The sequence below is a fragment of the Notamacropus eugenii genome, chromosome 1, assembly GCF_028372415.1.
Source record: "Notamacropus eugenii isolate mMacEug1 chromosome 1, mMacEug1.pri_v2, whole genome shotgun sequence".
NCBI lineage: Eukaryota > Metazoa > Chordata > Mammalia > Diprotodontia > Macropodidae > Notamacropus > Notamacropus eugenii.
The window spans coordinates 46,546,327-46,562,456 of record NC_092872.1 but is presented as its reverse complement, the minus strand read 5'-3'; the positions used below and the strand labels follow the sequence as shown (position 1 = coordinate 46,562,456).

Here is a 16,130-nt window from a genome sequence, read left to right as displayed (position 1 = left end):
TACCCTTTCTCTGTGTTCACTCCATAGAAGGAGAAGGCCCTTTCAACCCAGCTGCTCTCACTGCCTCCCAGACAGGCCACTCCTTGACTCAGCTAGACCAATGTTATCTTTAGAATACTCACTGTTATAAATAAGACTCCATCCTTGCCCTGATTATAGAGTGTAAGGAAAGCTTGAGGGAAATTTGGTGGGGGAGGATTAAGGCGAGCTAAAAGCAGATGCATACTCAATGCCTGCTCATCTCGCCATTAGTCTGGGAAATATGGGGGAAGGAAGAAGTTAGAAAAATTACCCTCCCCTTCATACTGACAAGTAACTTCTTTGTGGTATGTCTGATTGTAGGAGTGAGCTTAGAGAGAAGGAAAACGCCAAGAATTAGATGCCTGTCTAGATAGTGATCACCCATCTTTCTGTGTCCAGCCTTGACTGCCTAATCAGATCTGAGACTCTTTCTTACTTTTCTCTCTTCCCTTCTCCTCCCTGCAGATGTTTGTCATTGATAAGATAGATGGGGATCTTTGTTCTCTGAATGAATTTTCCATCACTGGTTCCACTTATGCCCCTGAGGGTGAAGTGTAAGTGGCCAAGATTTCCCTTCCCACACCTCACCCCAGTTCCTTTCTTCTTCAGCCTTGTCTTTCCTCCATATAACCCTTTTGACTAGCATCTCTCTCTCTCTCTCTGGGCCCTACATTCAATCACTGTTTCTTTTACCTTCCTCTGCTATTTTTGTCTTCTCCTTCCCTTCCCCTCCAGACTTATTGTCTCCTGCCTGTGCCATCCCATGTTCCATGGGTTACCCACCACTTTTCTTTACTATCCCTTTCTGACCACCTGTTCACTGCTTTTCCAATCCACCCTTTCCTTGTCCTTCTCTGCCTTTCCCTTTCCCTCTGTCTTCCCCATTCATGCTCCTCCCCAAACCCCCACAGCTTGAAGAACGATAAGCCAGTCCGGTCAGGTCAGTACGATGGGCTGGTAGAGCTGGCCACTATCTGTGCCCTCTGCAATGACTCCTCCTTGGACTTCAATGAGGTGAGGAGCATGAATACCTTTTGTTCTCAAGCCAAACTCCCACTCAGTAATTCAGTAATTGCCACCCAACCAAAACAAGGGGAAATCCTAGGAAAAAGTGGGAAAAGCTGAACTCTTTCCTAGTTTGGGGGGTGGGATGGGAGGAAATGGTATGTTTCTGCCTCCTCTCTCTCTCTCTCTCAGCATTATTAGTAGGAATTATATTTGTTCTCGTGTGTGTGTGTGTGTCTGTGTGTGTCTGTGTGTGTCTGTGTGTGTAGGAGATAGGTATCTGGAGAATGGAAAACATTCTAACCTTTAACCATTTCTACCATTACTTCTACTCACATCAGGCCAAAGGTGTTTATGAGAAGGTCGGGGAGGCTACTGAGACAGCGCTCACCACCCTGGTGGAGAAGATGAATGTTTTCAACACAGATGTGAGAAGTCTCTCCAAGGTGGAGAGGGCCAATGCCTGCAACTCTGTGAGTCTGAGGCTCCCCTCAACTCTGGGGGTGGGCTATCAGAAAGGACAGGAGACTTGAGGCACAGCGGAGTTTGAATTCTAGCTCTGGTGTGCAGTTAATGTGCAGCCACTCTTTAAACTGAGAATAATAATATGTGTCTGCCCTGACAGGGTCACCGTGAGGAGAGCATTTTGTAAACCTTAGAGGGCACAGAAACATGAACAATGATTGTTTCTAATTCCTTTCTGTTCCTTATAGTACATTTTAAAAACCATTTCCTCATGGAGACAGACAGAGTTGGTCTCTATTATTTATAATATTTGTTTCTCAAATCACTTCCTACTTCCAGGCTGAATAATCTCATTTCCTTTCGCTTTTACTCCTAGGTCATCTTCTTAACTTGGTAAGGTACTTTTATGGCCCTTCTCTGGGCCTGCTGTAGCCTGTTTATGTGTGCTCTAAATGAGACATGATGCTGATGCAGTGAGGGATGTTTTTCCCTCTTTATCCTGTCTGCAGAGGCATCACTGCCCAGTGGTTAGAGTGCAGGGCTTGGAATCAGAAAGCCTTGGCTTCAAATCCCACCTCTGAAACTTAGTAGTGTTCCTCTCAAAAGTCACTTAGCTTCTCTGGGTGCTTCAGACAAATCTCTAGGACTGGGAGAGGAAATTCTCTATACTGAAAAAAAATCCCCATACCAAGGGCCAAACTTAACTCTACACTAATACTACTGGGCTGTGGGCTTCTTGCTGTCCAGCCCTCTTTTGGCTATAGTGTAATAGATCTGATTTCATGATGCTGTCTCACCTTCTTCTTCCCTACTCCACCCCAATCAATTTATGTCTTATCTCCATCTGAACTCAAACCCAACCTTTCTCCCTCCACTTTTCCAGGTGATCCGCCAGCTGATGAAGAAGGAATTCACCTTGGAGTTTTCCCGTGACAGGAAGTCCATGTCTGTCTATTGTTCCCCAGCCAAGTCTTCTCGAGCTGCTGTGGGAAACAAGATGTTTGTCAAGGTTAGAAACCAGGGTGGTACCATCAACTGCTGCCTGGGCCTGAAGAAAATCCCTCCCCCTCTTTTTGCCAAATTTAGGCAGAGCTATCACTGACCTTTATGTGCTTTCATGTTCTTGAAGAGCAGGGGTTTCTAAGCTTCATTTCTTTTCTTTTAGGGTGCTCCTGAGGGAGTCATTGACCGTTGTAATTATGTGCGGGTTGGCACAACAAGAGTGCCACTTACAACGTCAGTGAAGGACAAAATCTTGTCTGTGATCAAGGAGTGGGGCACAGGCCGGGATACCCTACGATGCTTGGCCCTGGCCACCCGGGATGCTCCACCTAGGCGAGAAGAGATGTCACTAGATGATTCTGCCAAGTTCATGGAATATGAGGTGAGTTAGAGTGGCCCCACCCCTACCCTGTTTCACCTTTCTCCTGATTTGACCCACCCTCTGAGTCACTGTTAAAAACCACAGAATTGGAGGTGACATTTGTTTCACTTTTCTGTCCTTACGTCACACCTCCTATCCCCGTTTTCCCATCTTCATCCCCCTTCATCACCCCGTCCCCCTGGTGAATCTGTGGTACCTGGAAGGTGTGCTAGTTTTCCACCTATTCCTCAGATGGAATGATTAGGATGGGATACTGTCTTCCCCATGGCTGTACTGAATCACTTCCCATCTCCTTTCCCCCTACATTTCTGTTTGAGCTCATCTCCTTTGTTCTGTCTCCTCAGACGGATCTGACATTTGTTGGGGTAGTGGGGATGTTGGATCCACCCCGCAAGGAGGTCACGGGCTCTATCCAGTTGTGCCGTGATGCGGGAATCCGAGTCATCATGATCACAGGTGACAACAAGGGAACAGCTATCGCCATCTGCCGGCGCATCGGTATCTTTGGGGAGGATGAGGAGGTGACAGGTCGAGCCTACACAGGCAGGGAATTTGATGATCTGCCCCTGGGAGAGCAGCGGGAGGCCTGTCGCCGTGCCTGCTGCTTTGCCCGGGTGGAACCTTCCCACAAGTCTAAGATTGTTGAGTACCTTCAGTCCTTCGATGAGATCACTGCAATGGTGAGAACTTGGGGAGTTGAGCGAGCAGGTAGGGAGAGGGCACAGGGACCTGGGGAGTACAGTAGAGGGCTCTCAGATCCTTTGATGAGACTCCAGTGATGGGGGTGTAGAGAAGAGCCATGGGAATGAGAGAGAGGGGCTGGCATGGGGAACAGGGAGGATACCATGAGGACAATGAAGTGCAATGTATAAAACAGTTGGATAAGGGTGGCTTGTGGGCTGTCTGAAGCTGGTTAGTTCTGGGTTCCTCCGAATACACAATCATCTCCTCACCTTACAGACAGGGGATGGGGTGAACGATGCCCCAGCACTAAAGAAGGCTGAAATTGGTATTGCCATGGGCTCTGGTACTGCTGTAGCCAAGACCGCATCAGAGATGGTGCTTGCAGATGACAACTTCTCCACCATCGTGGCTGCCGTAGAGGAAGGCAGGGCCATTTACAACAACATGAAGCAGTTTATCCGATACCTCATTTCCTCCAACGTTGGGGAGGTCGTCTGGTGAGCTACTTTGGTGAGGGGGAAAGGGGAGAGTCAGGAGCTGGGGAAATGGCACATCTTGAAATGCAGTAATGGGGGAAGGAGAGGGAAGAAGTCCTCTCCTCAAAAGAAGAGAACTGGTAATCAGTGACGGACTTCCACCCCCCCCTTCCCTTCTCCTGCAGTATCTTCCTGACAGCAGCCTTGGGATTGCCTGAGGCCCTGATCCCTGTACAACTATTATGGGTAAATCTGGTGACTGATGGACTTCCAGCCACAGCTCTGGGCTTCAATCCTCCCGATCTGGACATCATGGACCGTCCCCCAAGAAGTCCCAAGGAGCCTCTTATTAGTGGCTGGCTCTTCTTCCGCTACATGGCTATTGGGGGTGAGGATCCCTTCTCCTATGGCCATCCTATGACTATCTTCTCCCTCTTACCACCAAGTCCCAATCCAAGAATTTCTCTGTCCCATAAGGCTTAACTCTACTTCCAGGGACACCGATTCCCAATGTTTCTAGCTCCTGTTTCTGCCTCTTGATTCATTTTCCCGTCTCTTTCTGTAACCTGCCTTCTCCGTCTCCTCCTTTCCCTCTAGGTTATGTGGGTGCAGCCACAGTAGGGGCAGCTGCTTGGTGGTTCTTGTATGCAGAAGATGGACCTCATGTCAACTACAGCCAGCTGGTGAGGGGAATGGCTAGCTGTTGGATGGGCTGGCTCCCCAGGAGAGGGCTGAGGGAGGTGACATGTGAGCCAGAAAGAGGGGTCTGACGTCCGGTGCCAAACTCTGATCCTTCCTGACTTCACTCCGCAGACACACTTCATGAAGTGCTCAGAGCACAATGCAGACTTTGAGGGTGTGGACTGTGAAGTCTTTGAAGCTCCTGAACCCATGACCATGGCCTTGTCTGTGCTGGTCACCATTGAGATGTGCAATGCTCTCAACAGGTGAGGAGGATGCTCCTTTGAAGTCCCTTTCCCCATGCTCCCCTTTTCGCAGCACACTTTCCTCCTCATCCATTTTTCTGAACTGTTCCTCTGCCTTCTCCGTCCTTTTCCCCACCACTGCCCTTGCTGCTGTCTTCCTATTTCAGCCTCTCAGAGAACCAGTCTCTAGTTCGGATGCCTCCCTGGGTGAACATCTGGCTCGTTGGGTCCATTTGCCTTTCCATGTCTCTCCATTTCCTTATCCTTTACGTCGACCCCCTACCGGTGAGAAAGTCCTGTGCCCTGATGTCACAAGTAATCTACTTCCTCTTGGATTTAAGGACTTGGGCTGGGGTTCAGATAAGGATAATAGGGCTGTCTGGGGCAGGGGTGTGTGTGAAGAGAACATGGGAACTAGATCGAGATTTTGGTCTTAGCCCTGGGTCCTATGCAAGAATGTTCTGTCCTTCCTCCTGGGATCTTAGTGGCCAGACCAGGGATAGTATCACAGGCTATCATCACTCACCTTGGGCCCATCCACAGATGATTTTCAAACTAAAGGCATTGGATGTAACCCAATGGCTGATGGTCCTCAAGATCTCACTGCCTGTCATTGGTCTGGATGAAATCCTTAAGTTTGTTGCCCGGAACTACCTGGAGGGTAAGTTGTCTCCCCTTCCCAAGCACCTTTTGATTCTAAGTGCCCAGGGCTGCAGGGGCAGCCCCTCCGCGCAGCTCTATGTTCCTTCTCCACTTCCCCCCTCCCCAAATCTTCCTTTCCAGGTGGAAGTGTACCTCCTAAGCTCTGAGCAGACCTGTGTCTGCAAAGGAACCAATCAGATCTCTCATTCCTTTTGTTCCCTCCTATACTTGATTCAGTTCACATCTGGCACCATGTCACACTGTCTCCATGTTCTCTTCCCCTGAACTGTTGGTGTGTCTGTCCCAGCCTCTACCCTCTTCTATCCATAACTCGTTTCTCTCTGTCCTCTCTGGCTGTAGGGTAACCTGTTTTTCCCTCCTTCATCTCTTTGAATCCGTGTCACAGGTATCACCCTCCTCTTCCCTTTCCTTCACCCCCTCCTCCAAGCTGCTGTCCCCTGCCTGCCCTTTCCTACCTTCCTTGATCCTTTCAATCCCCTGCGCCTGCTGCGCCATGCTGGAGCCTAATATGCTGCTGTCCAAGAGAATGGGGTTGCTGACCCACTTTGTGGAAGTTCAAGACTTCCTTGGTCTTACTTGGAGGTTTTCCTCTTCTCCCAACCTTGGGAGTTCTGTGATCTTACACTGCGCTCAGCGGGGCAGGGCTAAGAGCTGCTCATGGGAATGCATGGGGGATGACCGGGAAGGGTGGTAAAGATGGAGACAGGGAGAGGTGAGTATGGAGAGGGCAAGAGTGTGGGATCTGAAAGAGGATCCAGAGAATGAGTCCCTTTTCAAGAAGGGGTCACAACTGGACGTGAGTACTGTCCCTCCAAGAGACCTCTCCCTGGGGTTGTGGAGGTGGGTAGAAATAACAGTAGGGTAGTGGGTAGTCTTTTCTCCCCCTCTTTATCCCTATCCCTTCATTCATCCTTTTCCATTCTCTTTCTAGATCCAGAAGATGAAAGAAGGAAGTAACCAGCCCCCTGGTCCCCAATACCCTTCACAGCCACCTTCTCCTCACCCTGGTAGAGAAATACATCTTCAGTGGGTGATGTGGCACTGCCTCCCCAGATCCTTTCCTCAAAGCCATCCCTCCCCCACTCTCCCCTCTGTTCCCTCTTTCCCAATCGCCCTTTCATTTTTCTGTTTATAAAACACAACTTCAACCCTATCTCCCTCTATCCCTCTTCCCACCTCTGGTTCCCTCCCTCTTCACCCACCCACTGGCCCTGCTGCAGGGGCTGTAGGGACAAGGCGACCCTCTGAGCTGCTAATTTATTGACATTAAAGGAGAGTAAACTCTGGCCTAGACCTCTGTGTATGAGAACAGAAGCAATTAAGTCACAGATGACCCCTGTGAGAGCACGTTAGTGTAATGCACATGTGGAAGCAGCTATGCATCCTACATGTGTGTTGAGGGTTCAGTGTTACCCTCTGGGCACTGCAGAGGGAACAAAGGGGGCAGGGGGAGCCATCCATGGGACCAAGGGGTTCAGAAGCTGAATTAGTGTCAGTTGTGGCTGAAGGGCAGTGTAGGTCAGGGGCCCAAGTAGAGAGAGCTTCAAGAACATGCTCCTGTGCCTTTGGCTGGGGGAGGAGCGGTCACGACCCTTTCTCGGTTGTCATCCCTGAGAGCAGAAAAACCCAGTTATTGGCTAAGAGATGGGGTGGTGGAACTAGCTGGGACGAAGCCCCTCCACTGCTGGCACAGGGGGTAGAAGGCTATGTTTCATTATCCCCAAGCCCCAGAAATTCTTGACTTTGCTGGAGTCTAAGAAGGCAGGTTCTTTCCCCAGAGATGTGTGTGAGAGGGAGGAGTGATGGCAAGTTTTGATGCCTGGCCTCCTGCTGTGTTCAGGTGTCCTTTATGTCCTTAACATCTCTGAGGGGGGTCTCGTCCACAATGTTTCGAACTTGGTCCAGCGTCTCTGCCTGGCGGATCCTCTCCAGGCGTACCTGTGGGGGAGGGTTGTGTGTGAGATAGAGAAGTGTTTCACTCTCCCTTCTACCTCCAAATGATAGGGATGACTCTTCCCTAGTCCTTAGGGACAAGCCAGGTTATAGTAACCATCAAGGGAAGTCTGGAGACAGAGGGCGAGCAGTCATGAAATGGCAGTATTATGTGAATTTGGGTTAACCCCTTCCTGTTTGAGCCATCTCAGGAGGAGGGAAGTGGACAAGATCTCAAAGGGCCGCTCCAGCTCGGACATCCAGTATTCTGTAACGACAGATGGAGACCTGAGCTGCTTTTCTTTAACTCTCTCATCCCTCTCTTAGCAACAGCTTGGGGGGGCAGGGAAGCCTCCTGCATGGAGTCACTGCTCAGTGTAGACATCAAGGTCAGGCCACTCCTCCCCAAAGCGACACACTCAGCCAGGGAGCCCACTTATACCTGCAAGGCCTGGGACAGCCGAACAAAGTCCCTCTGTACTTGTTCGCTGGTCTCCAGCTCAGCCTGAAGCCGTAACACCTTGGCCCTTTGTTCTGAGAGAAGGTTTGAGAGCTGAGCCTAGCGGGGGTGGAAGCAAAAGGAAATATGGAGCACTGGATGTCAGGTCATCTACCCTCCACCCTGTAGCACCACCAGGAGAGGGGAGGAAGAGGAGAGAATGAGGCCCAGCATTCCCACCTCCCTGTTCCCACACTGCAGCCACAGCAGGTAGAGAGAGCAGTGAGAGCAGGTACAAAAGCCAGGACAAGGTCCCCCTCTCCACATGAACATAACCTGCCCAGCTGCCCAGACCTTCTCCTCAGTCCAGCTGAGTGCTATGGGAGCTGGCTGCCTCTGGGATGCCTGCAGCTGCTGCTCTGACTGCTGGGGGTAGGGGGAGAAACGGGTGAGGGGCAGAAAGGGCAAGTCTTTAACTCCCCCCAGAAGCCTTTCCCTCCCACATTCCTGTCTGTCCAAAGCCCTCACCTTGCTCTGCTCCCGCTGGATCCGCTCCATCTCTGTCCTTAGGCTACACAGGGAGGCTGGGAGGTCAGGGGGTCAAATCAGATCCATTCCCTCCCCCATCCCCTCCTCCTCCCTCCTTCCATTCCCCCTTCTAACCCGGCCTCCATCTTCTTGTACTCACCCTCCAAAACCTCTGTGTTGTCATGGCAACAATGGGATGGAAGAAAAGGAGAAGAAAATGGTGTCAAGCCTTGGCATCTCTCCCCCCTCCCCCCTGACAAAATGTAGCACCTCCCCTGGGACTCATTAATCTGTGTTGGCCACCCCCTCACCTGTTTCCTCCCGCTGAACCCTCAACTCCCTCTCTAGCCCAGCCCTGGAGGCCGTCTCCTCTTCCAGTGCCTCCCTCAGGGTCACAATTTCGATCCGTAGTCGCTCAGCTTCGTGCTCCTGGGCACGCTGACATTCTCGGGCTTCTTGCCTGGTGCTCCGTACCAACTGCTGGAGCTCCTGGAAAAGAAAGATGCCAATGATTGGTGCTGAGGGACGGTGTTAAAGGTCACGACGTGTCACTGGCTGCTCACATGTACTAAAATAGCTGGTTAAGTGGACACCTCAGAAAACAGGAGTGTGGAAGGAACTCGAGAGATTAACCAGTCCATTCTCCTCATTTATCAATGAGGAAACAGATCCAGAGAGGGGGAATAACTGATCTGCTCAAGATCACAAAGGTCCTCTCCTGAATGTCTCCACATGAGTTTCTTAGTTGGGTCAGATTCTCCAAGGCAAAAGGTCACTGAACAAGTCCTCCCCAGGACCCTGGGAACCCAAACAGAGAACAGTGACTCCCCTAGCTTCCCAAGCCTCCTTCCATACCAGGACAGACACGGGCAGTGGCAGCTCTTCCTCAGCTCCCTGTTCTTGCTCCTGAGCTTGGGGGCCTAAAGACAAGGGTTGCCGGCACCGAAGTCCTTGCTTCTCCTCATTTAGTTGCTTTATTTCATAGCAGACACGCTTGTGAGAAGCAGCCAGTTCTGCCTGGAGCCAGATGAGAGATGTTATTAAAAGGGGGTGACAGGGCTCAGTTACTCCCACTTCTACAGTCAGGGCAGCAGCTTGAGGTCCGAACCCATCCCGATACTTAGGAACTTTTCTCAGGAATATTCCCTAATACTGGCTAGTTTCAGTTTCTGAAGTCCTGTCCCACCCAATGTCCCACCACTGGCTTCTCTCCTACCTCACCCCACATTAAGATGCTTCTGATACCTACTCCATGCTACCTCCTGGGGCCAAGCCACCTGGCCACCCTGCAGGCCTATAGCACATGCCTCCACCTCAAGGCCCCCTCACCATTTGTTGCTGAGCCCTCTCTTGAGCCTGGCTCACGGTCCCCTGCAAGGTCTGTAGAAGCTGCTCTGAGTTCTGCACCTGAGCCAGCAGCACCTGAACCTGGTCAAGGAGAGATGATATCAAAGAGGCAACCGTGCTCAGGGCAAGAGGCCCAGCCAGCAAGGATGGAGAGAAGCAGTAACCCCACCAGGAGCCTGTGGCCACAGCTCGCTCCCTACCTGCTTGGCGCAATCTTCACTGCTCCGCTTCAGGGCCTCCTGGAGCTCATCCCGCTCCCGACCTGCATTCTCGAGCTGTTTCTGAAGCTGTTGCAAAGATTCTTGCTGCTGCCGTCCCTGACACAGAAGATGAAGGGAAGCCTGCACGCTCAGAAGGCACTTAAAAATCTTATAACATTGTAGATGGAAAAAGTCTTAGAGATCACTTAATCATTTGCCCTGAGAAGGGAAGTCATTTGCCTAGTGATTGGATGGTTGCGGGTCTCCAGGTTCCCAGAAAGGACCCCTTCCACTACCCCACATTGCCCCCATGTCTCCATGATCCTGTGATCATCCACTTTGCCTCACCTCAAGCTGCAGCTGCTCCCACTGGTGGTCTGACACAAGCTGGTAGCCTGGGGGAGGGAGGTAGATGCCTTCGGGAACCAGGGTCCCCGTAGAGACGAGGGATGCAGTCTCCTCCTGCTCAGGGCTCATGCCCCGTCGTCCTCTGGGCAGCGAGGCACTGTTGCCAGCACCTCCCAATGAGAAGGAAGAGATAGAGGCGCTGTCATCACAGTTCCGGGCAAAGACCTCGGCAGCAGCCCCCCCATCCACATTCAGATCTTCTGGTGGCTCCAGGGGGGGTGATGGGTTCCGGGGCAGAGGGAGCAGTTCAGTGGAGCCATGTAAGGAGTGCTGGGGATGGGGATGAGCCTAAGGAGATGGGAAAGGGAAGAAGACAAGTTTGGGTGTGAGGCTTCCTATACTGAACTCTCTGCCCGCCTTCCAATGAGTCCCCTACACTCCTTCATCTACCCTCCTTCATTCTTTCACCTGGCCTCCCTGGATTTCCTGGATCAGTTCCTCTGCCCTTAGGAGTTTCCCCTTCAGTTCTGCAATCTCCTGCTCCATGGGTAGCACAATCTCCCGAAGTTTCTCTGAATCCTCATGAGCCTAGGGACACAGGAGAATGGGAGAGCTCATCACCATGAGTGACTGGACACCACCCAACTCCCTCCTCCCCTACCTGCCCCTGATTACCACCTGCTTCGAAATCTCCAGAGGCTCCCAGTGCTTACCAAGTAAAGTTCAAACACCAAGACCCACAATCTGTCCCCTTCCTCATCTGTCTTACTTCCCTTTGTGAAAAATCATATTTAGAGAGCTCTTTAAGGCTTGCAAAGTATCTTCCTTACGATGATCTCGTGAAAAGGAAGTTAAAATGTTATCCCCATTTTACAGGTGGGGGAATTAAGGCTCTGAAAGATTGATATGGTCACAAAGCTATTGGGTATCTGAAACTAGATTTGAATCCAGATCCAACCTCAAAATCCAGTACTCTTTCCACTACCATCTGCCCACTGTGTACCCCTGAACCTGGTAACTCTCATTACCATATCCAATCTCTTCTTGAATTCCTTGTTATGTTTGTTTTTCATTCTCAAAGTGGACCCTGACATCAGGGAATGATGACATGACTTGCAGTTGACTTGGATTTGAGTGAGGGAGGGCTGTGCAAGGTCATCAGCCTCACTTTCTCTTCCAGAGCCATCTGTGTCCAGTGGCCTAATATTTATCAGGACGACTGGAGATGGTCCAGGATGCCAGGATACCCTTTGAGGCTAAGATCTTCTCAGGTACTGACTGTGAGTGAGGTAATGCTCATTCAGTGAATAGGCCTCTTTAAAAGTGAGTCAAAAAAAAAAATCAGACTGGGAGGGGAAGACCCTCAGGGTTGCTGGCCAAGAGAAACAGTTACTAGTTCCTCTTTATTATTATCCTGAATTCCTACAAACTCATTAGAGCCCAACTCCAATGCCACTCCCTCCAGCAAACCTTCCTGAACACACTGGCTAGTAATGATGTTCGCCTTGGGCTTCTCATAGCACCTGTGTTGCTTACTCTGGCCTGCACAGGTAACAAACATGCTGGCCTCACATTAAAGTGCGACTGGGAAAGAGTTAACAAAATAAGTAAAACAACAACAAACAAATACAATATTAAAACCAAAAACTAAGTCAATGTGCTGTGGCTGCAGGAATCCTCACATACAGATTAAAGTTCCCATTTCTATTTGAGTCTGGCAGCACTGCTCCTGAACATCACCTATGATGGTCTGGCTCTATCCTCTGCTAGACCGGAGGCCCTGTGAGTGCAGGGATCGAATCTTCTCAAAGCTTCATCCCTGTGCCTTCTCCTTTACCTCATCCGGATGGGGGTCTGAGCAGGCTCAGTGAAGCTCTACTGGACTCAGTCGCCCTTAGGCACTGATTCCCCTTCCCACTTCCCTCTCTCTCCCCCAGGGCTCTACAAACTGGGCTCTTCTATCTAACCTCCAGATACCCAAAGGCTTCCTGGAGTCTCCAGTTCCAACCTTTTCCATTTGCTTCTCCAAGGAGTCCAGAGGGTGAGAACGAGAAAGAAGCTGCTTCAGCCGGCTCAGCTCCCTCTCTCTCGCCTCCTGGTCTTGAAGCTGCTGCTTCCTCTCTTGCTCCAAAGAAGAGATTCGAGCCTCATAGCTACTAATAGAGTCTTAAAGAAAGGAAGGAAGATCAGTGTAGAATGGGGGAAAGAATCCAGGAAATCTGGGGCCAGATTTCATCTCTCCTTACTACCAGTGTGACCTGGGGCAAGCCACTTTTCTTCAGTCCTCCACCTTTAAAATGATAGGTTAGAGAGATGGTCCTTGAGGCTCCTTCTAGCTCTACGTGTTGGGATCCCATGAAAGGGGGTGGTGGAACAGGGCCAGCCAAGCTCAAAACCACTGAGGGGGAATGTTTCTCTTCACCTAATGGCTGAATAGGGCTGGGGGTAGGTAGGGTTAGGGAGGTCCCAAGGAAAAGAGAGTGCATTGGGAAAAACAGGACTTGGAGGGAGAGAGTAAAGCAATAGAGGGTAGGATGAGAAAAGAGTAACTTTGGATATAGTAATACCAGGGGTGAAAGGAGGAAGTGCTAGAAAGGGAGCCTTGGGATAAGGGTGAAAAGGCATTTTCAGGGGTTAAAAGGGAAGGAATCCTGAAGGGAAAAAAGGCACAAAACAAGGTACCTACTAGCCTAAGGTTGCGTAGGGGGTTGGATTAGAGCTGAATCGAGGATCTAGTGATGGAAATGACACTGCCAAAATGGAGGTAGAAATCTTTAAATGATAACAATAATAATCATAGCTGATATATATGTGTGAGTATATGTGTATACATACATACATACATGTGTATATATGTATGTGTATATATATACATATATATATATACACACACATACATACACATACACACACACACAGCTTTTGAACTTGCAAGGCACTTTGCATGTTGCCACTGCTGTTTTTCCTTTGTTCTCGAAGAGGACCATGACATCCGGAAGGTGATGCCATGACATGCAAGTAAATTGAATTAAAGTAAGGGAGGGCTGTGCAGAGTCACTAGCCTCCCTTTCTCTTCCAGAGCCATCTGAGTTCAGTGACTAGATATGGCTCAGGATGACTGGAGATGGTCCAGGATGCAGTGAGGGACCTTGACCTTTTCAAGATAAGGTCTTTCACAGGTCTCAGTTTGACTGAGGCAGTGCCCATTCAGTGATTAAGGGTTAATAAGAAATGAGGCAAAGAATGGTCTCTTAAAAAAAAAATAGATCTGGGAGGGGAAGACCCTCAGGATTTCTGGTCAAAGCAGAAATAATTGTTACTTACACATATCTTATTTCATTCTTACAACAATTCTGCAAGGTTTTTTAATACAAGTATTATTAGCTACATTTTACAAATGAAGAAACTGAGATTGAGGTGAGATGTATGCCAGGAGAAGGATTTAAACCCGGGTTTTTCCTGACTCCAAGTCCAGCTCTCTTACATCCCCTCTGAGGAACAGACCAGCAGCAAGGGCTGAAGACATGAGAAGAACAGAGGTTCTGGCAATTGCAGAACAGGGGTTGTCGTGTAAAAAGGAAGTTGAAGGCTTTGATTTGGGCAGAGTCTCCATTTTTACAAGCCTGGAAGGTTTACCAAAGGCTTTTCCTAGTGGTGTGAACATGGCCATCAGGCCTCTAGCTGCCAGGCCCAGATCTGATCTGAAACAAGGTAGGACTTCTCCCTTGTTCTTTCAGGCTCATCTGAGCTCTGGAGGTCAACGCAATCTGGAGGCCTTAGACAACTTTACATAAGAGAGAGGGCAAAGACTACGTGACCTGGACTTGGAGAAGATCTGGCTTGGGAATCAGCTCTCGATACATCCTACCTCTGTGACCATAAGCTGTGTGATCTATAATTTTTCCGAGGTTCAGGCAACCCTAAGTAAGGCTCCAAGGTACAAAATGGTTGCATTTTGGTTGGTAAAGTGATAAAAGTCCTGATAAAGATTGATATGTTTCAGGCAAGTAACAGGCAATACCTCCAAGGGCTTCTGTGAGAATCTAAGGAGATAAGATTTATAAAGTTATTCAGTCATATACATTTGGTTAAATAAATATCAGCAACTGCTCTTCTATAAAGCCACCATGAAGGCACTTGCTTTTATATCCATATCCCAAGAGAAACCATCTACTTAGGACATGTGTTAAGGAAGGAATTATGTAAAACTGGGGAGAGATATTCTTTGTAATTCTTCTATACAACATGACTAATGTGAAAATATGTTTAATAGGAATGTATACGTAGAGCTTATATCAGATTGTATGCTGTCTTGGGAAGGGGGAGAAAATCTAAAACTTATGGAAGTGAATGTTAAAAACTAAAAACAAATAAATTTAAAAATACTGGGGAGAGAAGAGGGTCAGAGAAGAGGAAAAATGAGGTCTGAATTAGACAGAGGGTCTGGGGGATGCTGGGAATATTCAAGTGGAGGTCTGGAGGGCTGTGCTCGAAAGCGGGGGTCAGGTCTCACCTTTGAGGATGGTCTGCAGGGAGGCCACCTCCTCTCGGCATTGCCTCTGGACCTCGGCCACTGCCTCCGCCTTGGTGCTCTCGCTCACCTCCGCCACCGCCTTCATGTTCTCCATCTCGGCCAGGGCTGCCCCGAGCTGGGCTTTCAGCCTTCCCAGCTCTCCCGTCTCTGCCTCCAAACTCTCGCCCTTCATGGTTGGGGTGGGTTCTGCAGAGGTCACTTCACTGAGACTCCCCCAGTCCCAATGCCAAAGCCTCCCACCCATGTTAAACCCCATGCTGACAACGTCTCTCTCAGAGCTTGACCCCTCCCTCCCACGGCTCCTCCTTCCCTGTATCAACTCTACAAGCCCCACCCCTTCTCCATAAGTCCCTCCCCCTACCCAAAGCTTCCCCCATCTATGCTTTTCCCAAAGCCCCAACTTTACCAGAAGCCCCCCTCTTTCCCTAGAATGCTCTTTTTCCAAAGCTCCCCCTTCTCCAGGAGCCCCACCTCTCACCTAAGCCCCACCCACTCCCCACCAGCCCCACCCTCTCCCAATCAATGCTCCTTTTCCAGCCCCACCCTTCTTCAGGAACCTCTGCTTTCCCTGAAAAAGCTCAGCTCCTCACTCAAAGCTCCACCCACTCCTCACAAGTCCCACCCACTCACAAACTCCGCCCCTTCCAAAGCCCCACCCACTTTCCACAAGCTCCACCCTTCCCCTCACAACCCCCACTCCCCCTATATTTCTTTTTCCAAAGCCCCATCCCTTATCGAGTCCCACTTTCCCCAAAGCTCCGCCCCTAAGCACAAGCTCCACCTCACTCCCCCCCCCCGGATAAGCCCCGCCCTCTCCCCCTTTCGCCCCACCTCCTTGGCTGACCTTCACCCACGTGCCCTTTCTCGACTCCCCGCCCCGCTCCTTTCCGAACCTCTAGGCCCCTCCCTTCTCTCACCCCCCACCTCGGGGAAACCCCGCCCCCTTTTCCCTTCCCAATCTATCCCCTCTCCCGGGTCTCTCTTCCCGCCCTCTCCCCTTAGTCGCCAGCCTCTCGGCTCCCAGGACGCAGGCGCTCGCTCGCTCCCGTACCAGCCGGTGGCTGCCGCTGCCCGTCCTCCCCCGCAGTTGCAGTTGCATTTGCCGCTGCCGCCGCCGCCATTGCCAGAGCTCAAACCCTGGTTTCGCACTCCCAGGCTGCCTCCCGCCGCTGCTTCCG

At 50.3% G+C, this 16,130-nt stretch overlaps 2 protein-coding genes across 7 annotated transcripts in view; one reads left to right on the top strand and one right to left on the bottom strand.

Annotated features, from left to right (window-relative positions):
* ATP2A1 (ATPase sarcoplasmic/endoplasmic reticulum Ca2+ transporting 1) overlaps positions 1 to 6,910 on the top strand; it is a 21,458-nt gene extending 14,548 nt beyond the window's left edge. Inside the window, exons 10-23 of one of the 2 annotated variants that reach the window (XM_072598303.1) lie at positions 487 to 575; positions 933 to 1,035; positions 1,368 to 1,499; positions 2,375 to 2,500; positions 2,657 to 2,875; positions 3,220 to 3,555; positions 3,836 to 4,056; positions 4,221 to 4,423; positions 4,633 to 4,718; positions 4,849 to 4,982; positions 5,129 to 5,246; positions 5,505 to 5,622; positions 5,964 to 6,009; positions 6,556 to 6,910. In XM_072598303.1, coding sequence (XP_072454404.1) covers positions 487 to 575; positions 933 to 1,035; positions 1,368 to 1,499; positions 2,375 to 2,500; positions 2,657 to 2,875; positions 3,220 to 3,555; positions 3,836 to 4,056; positions 4,221 to 4,423; positions 4,633 to 4,718; positions 4,849 to 4,982; positions 5,129 to 5,246; positions 5,505 to 5,622; positions 5,964 to 5,968 — 1,890 coding nt within the window. In that variant the 3' untranslated portion in view covers positions 5,969 to 6,009; positions 6,556 to 6,910. The remainder of the gene's footprint in view (positions 1 to 486; positions 576 to 932; positions 1,036 to 1,367; positions 1,500 to 2,374; positions 2,501 to 2,656; positions 2,876 to 3,219; positions 3,556 to 3,835; positions 4,057 to 4,220; positions 4,424 to 4,632; positions 4,719 to 4,848; positions 4,983 to 5,128; positions 5,247 to 5,504; positions 5,623 to 5,963; positions 6,010 to 6,555) is intronic. The other variant, XM_072598298.1, reaches the window with a different exon arrangement.
* On the bottom strand, positions 6,868 to 16,130 carry RABEP2 (rabaptin, RAB GTPase binding effector protein 2). Of its 5 annotated transcripts, none has more exons than XM_072598367.1 (14): positions 16,004 to 16,130; positions 14,932 to 15,138; positions 12,427 to 12,584; positions 10,887 to 11,006; positions 10,419 to 10,766; positions 10,071 to 10,187; positions 9,853 to 9,951; positions 9,379 to 9,540; positions 8,835 to 9,012; positions 8,684 to 8,695; positions 8,524 to 8,579; positions 8,350 to 8,421; positions 7,999 to 8,115; positions 6,868 to 7,562 (listed from the first exon to the last, which is right to left on the bottom strand). In XM_072598367.1, the coding sequence occupies exons 1-14, from the start codon at positions 16,071 to 16,073 to the stop codon at positions 7,461 to 7,463; spliced, it is 1,818 nt and encodes a 605-aa protein (XP_072454468.1). In that variant the 5' UTR covers positions 16,074 to 16,130; the 3' UTR covers positions 6,868 to 7,460. The 5 variants fall into 5 exon arrangements, with proteins under 5 accessions (XP_072454468.1, XP_072454476.1, XP_072454490.1 ...); XM_072598375.1 differs by having other exon boundaries at positions 8,350 to 8,418; XM_072598389.1 differs by lacking the exon at positions 16,004 to 16,130 and adding an exon at positions 15,496 to 15,544.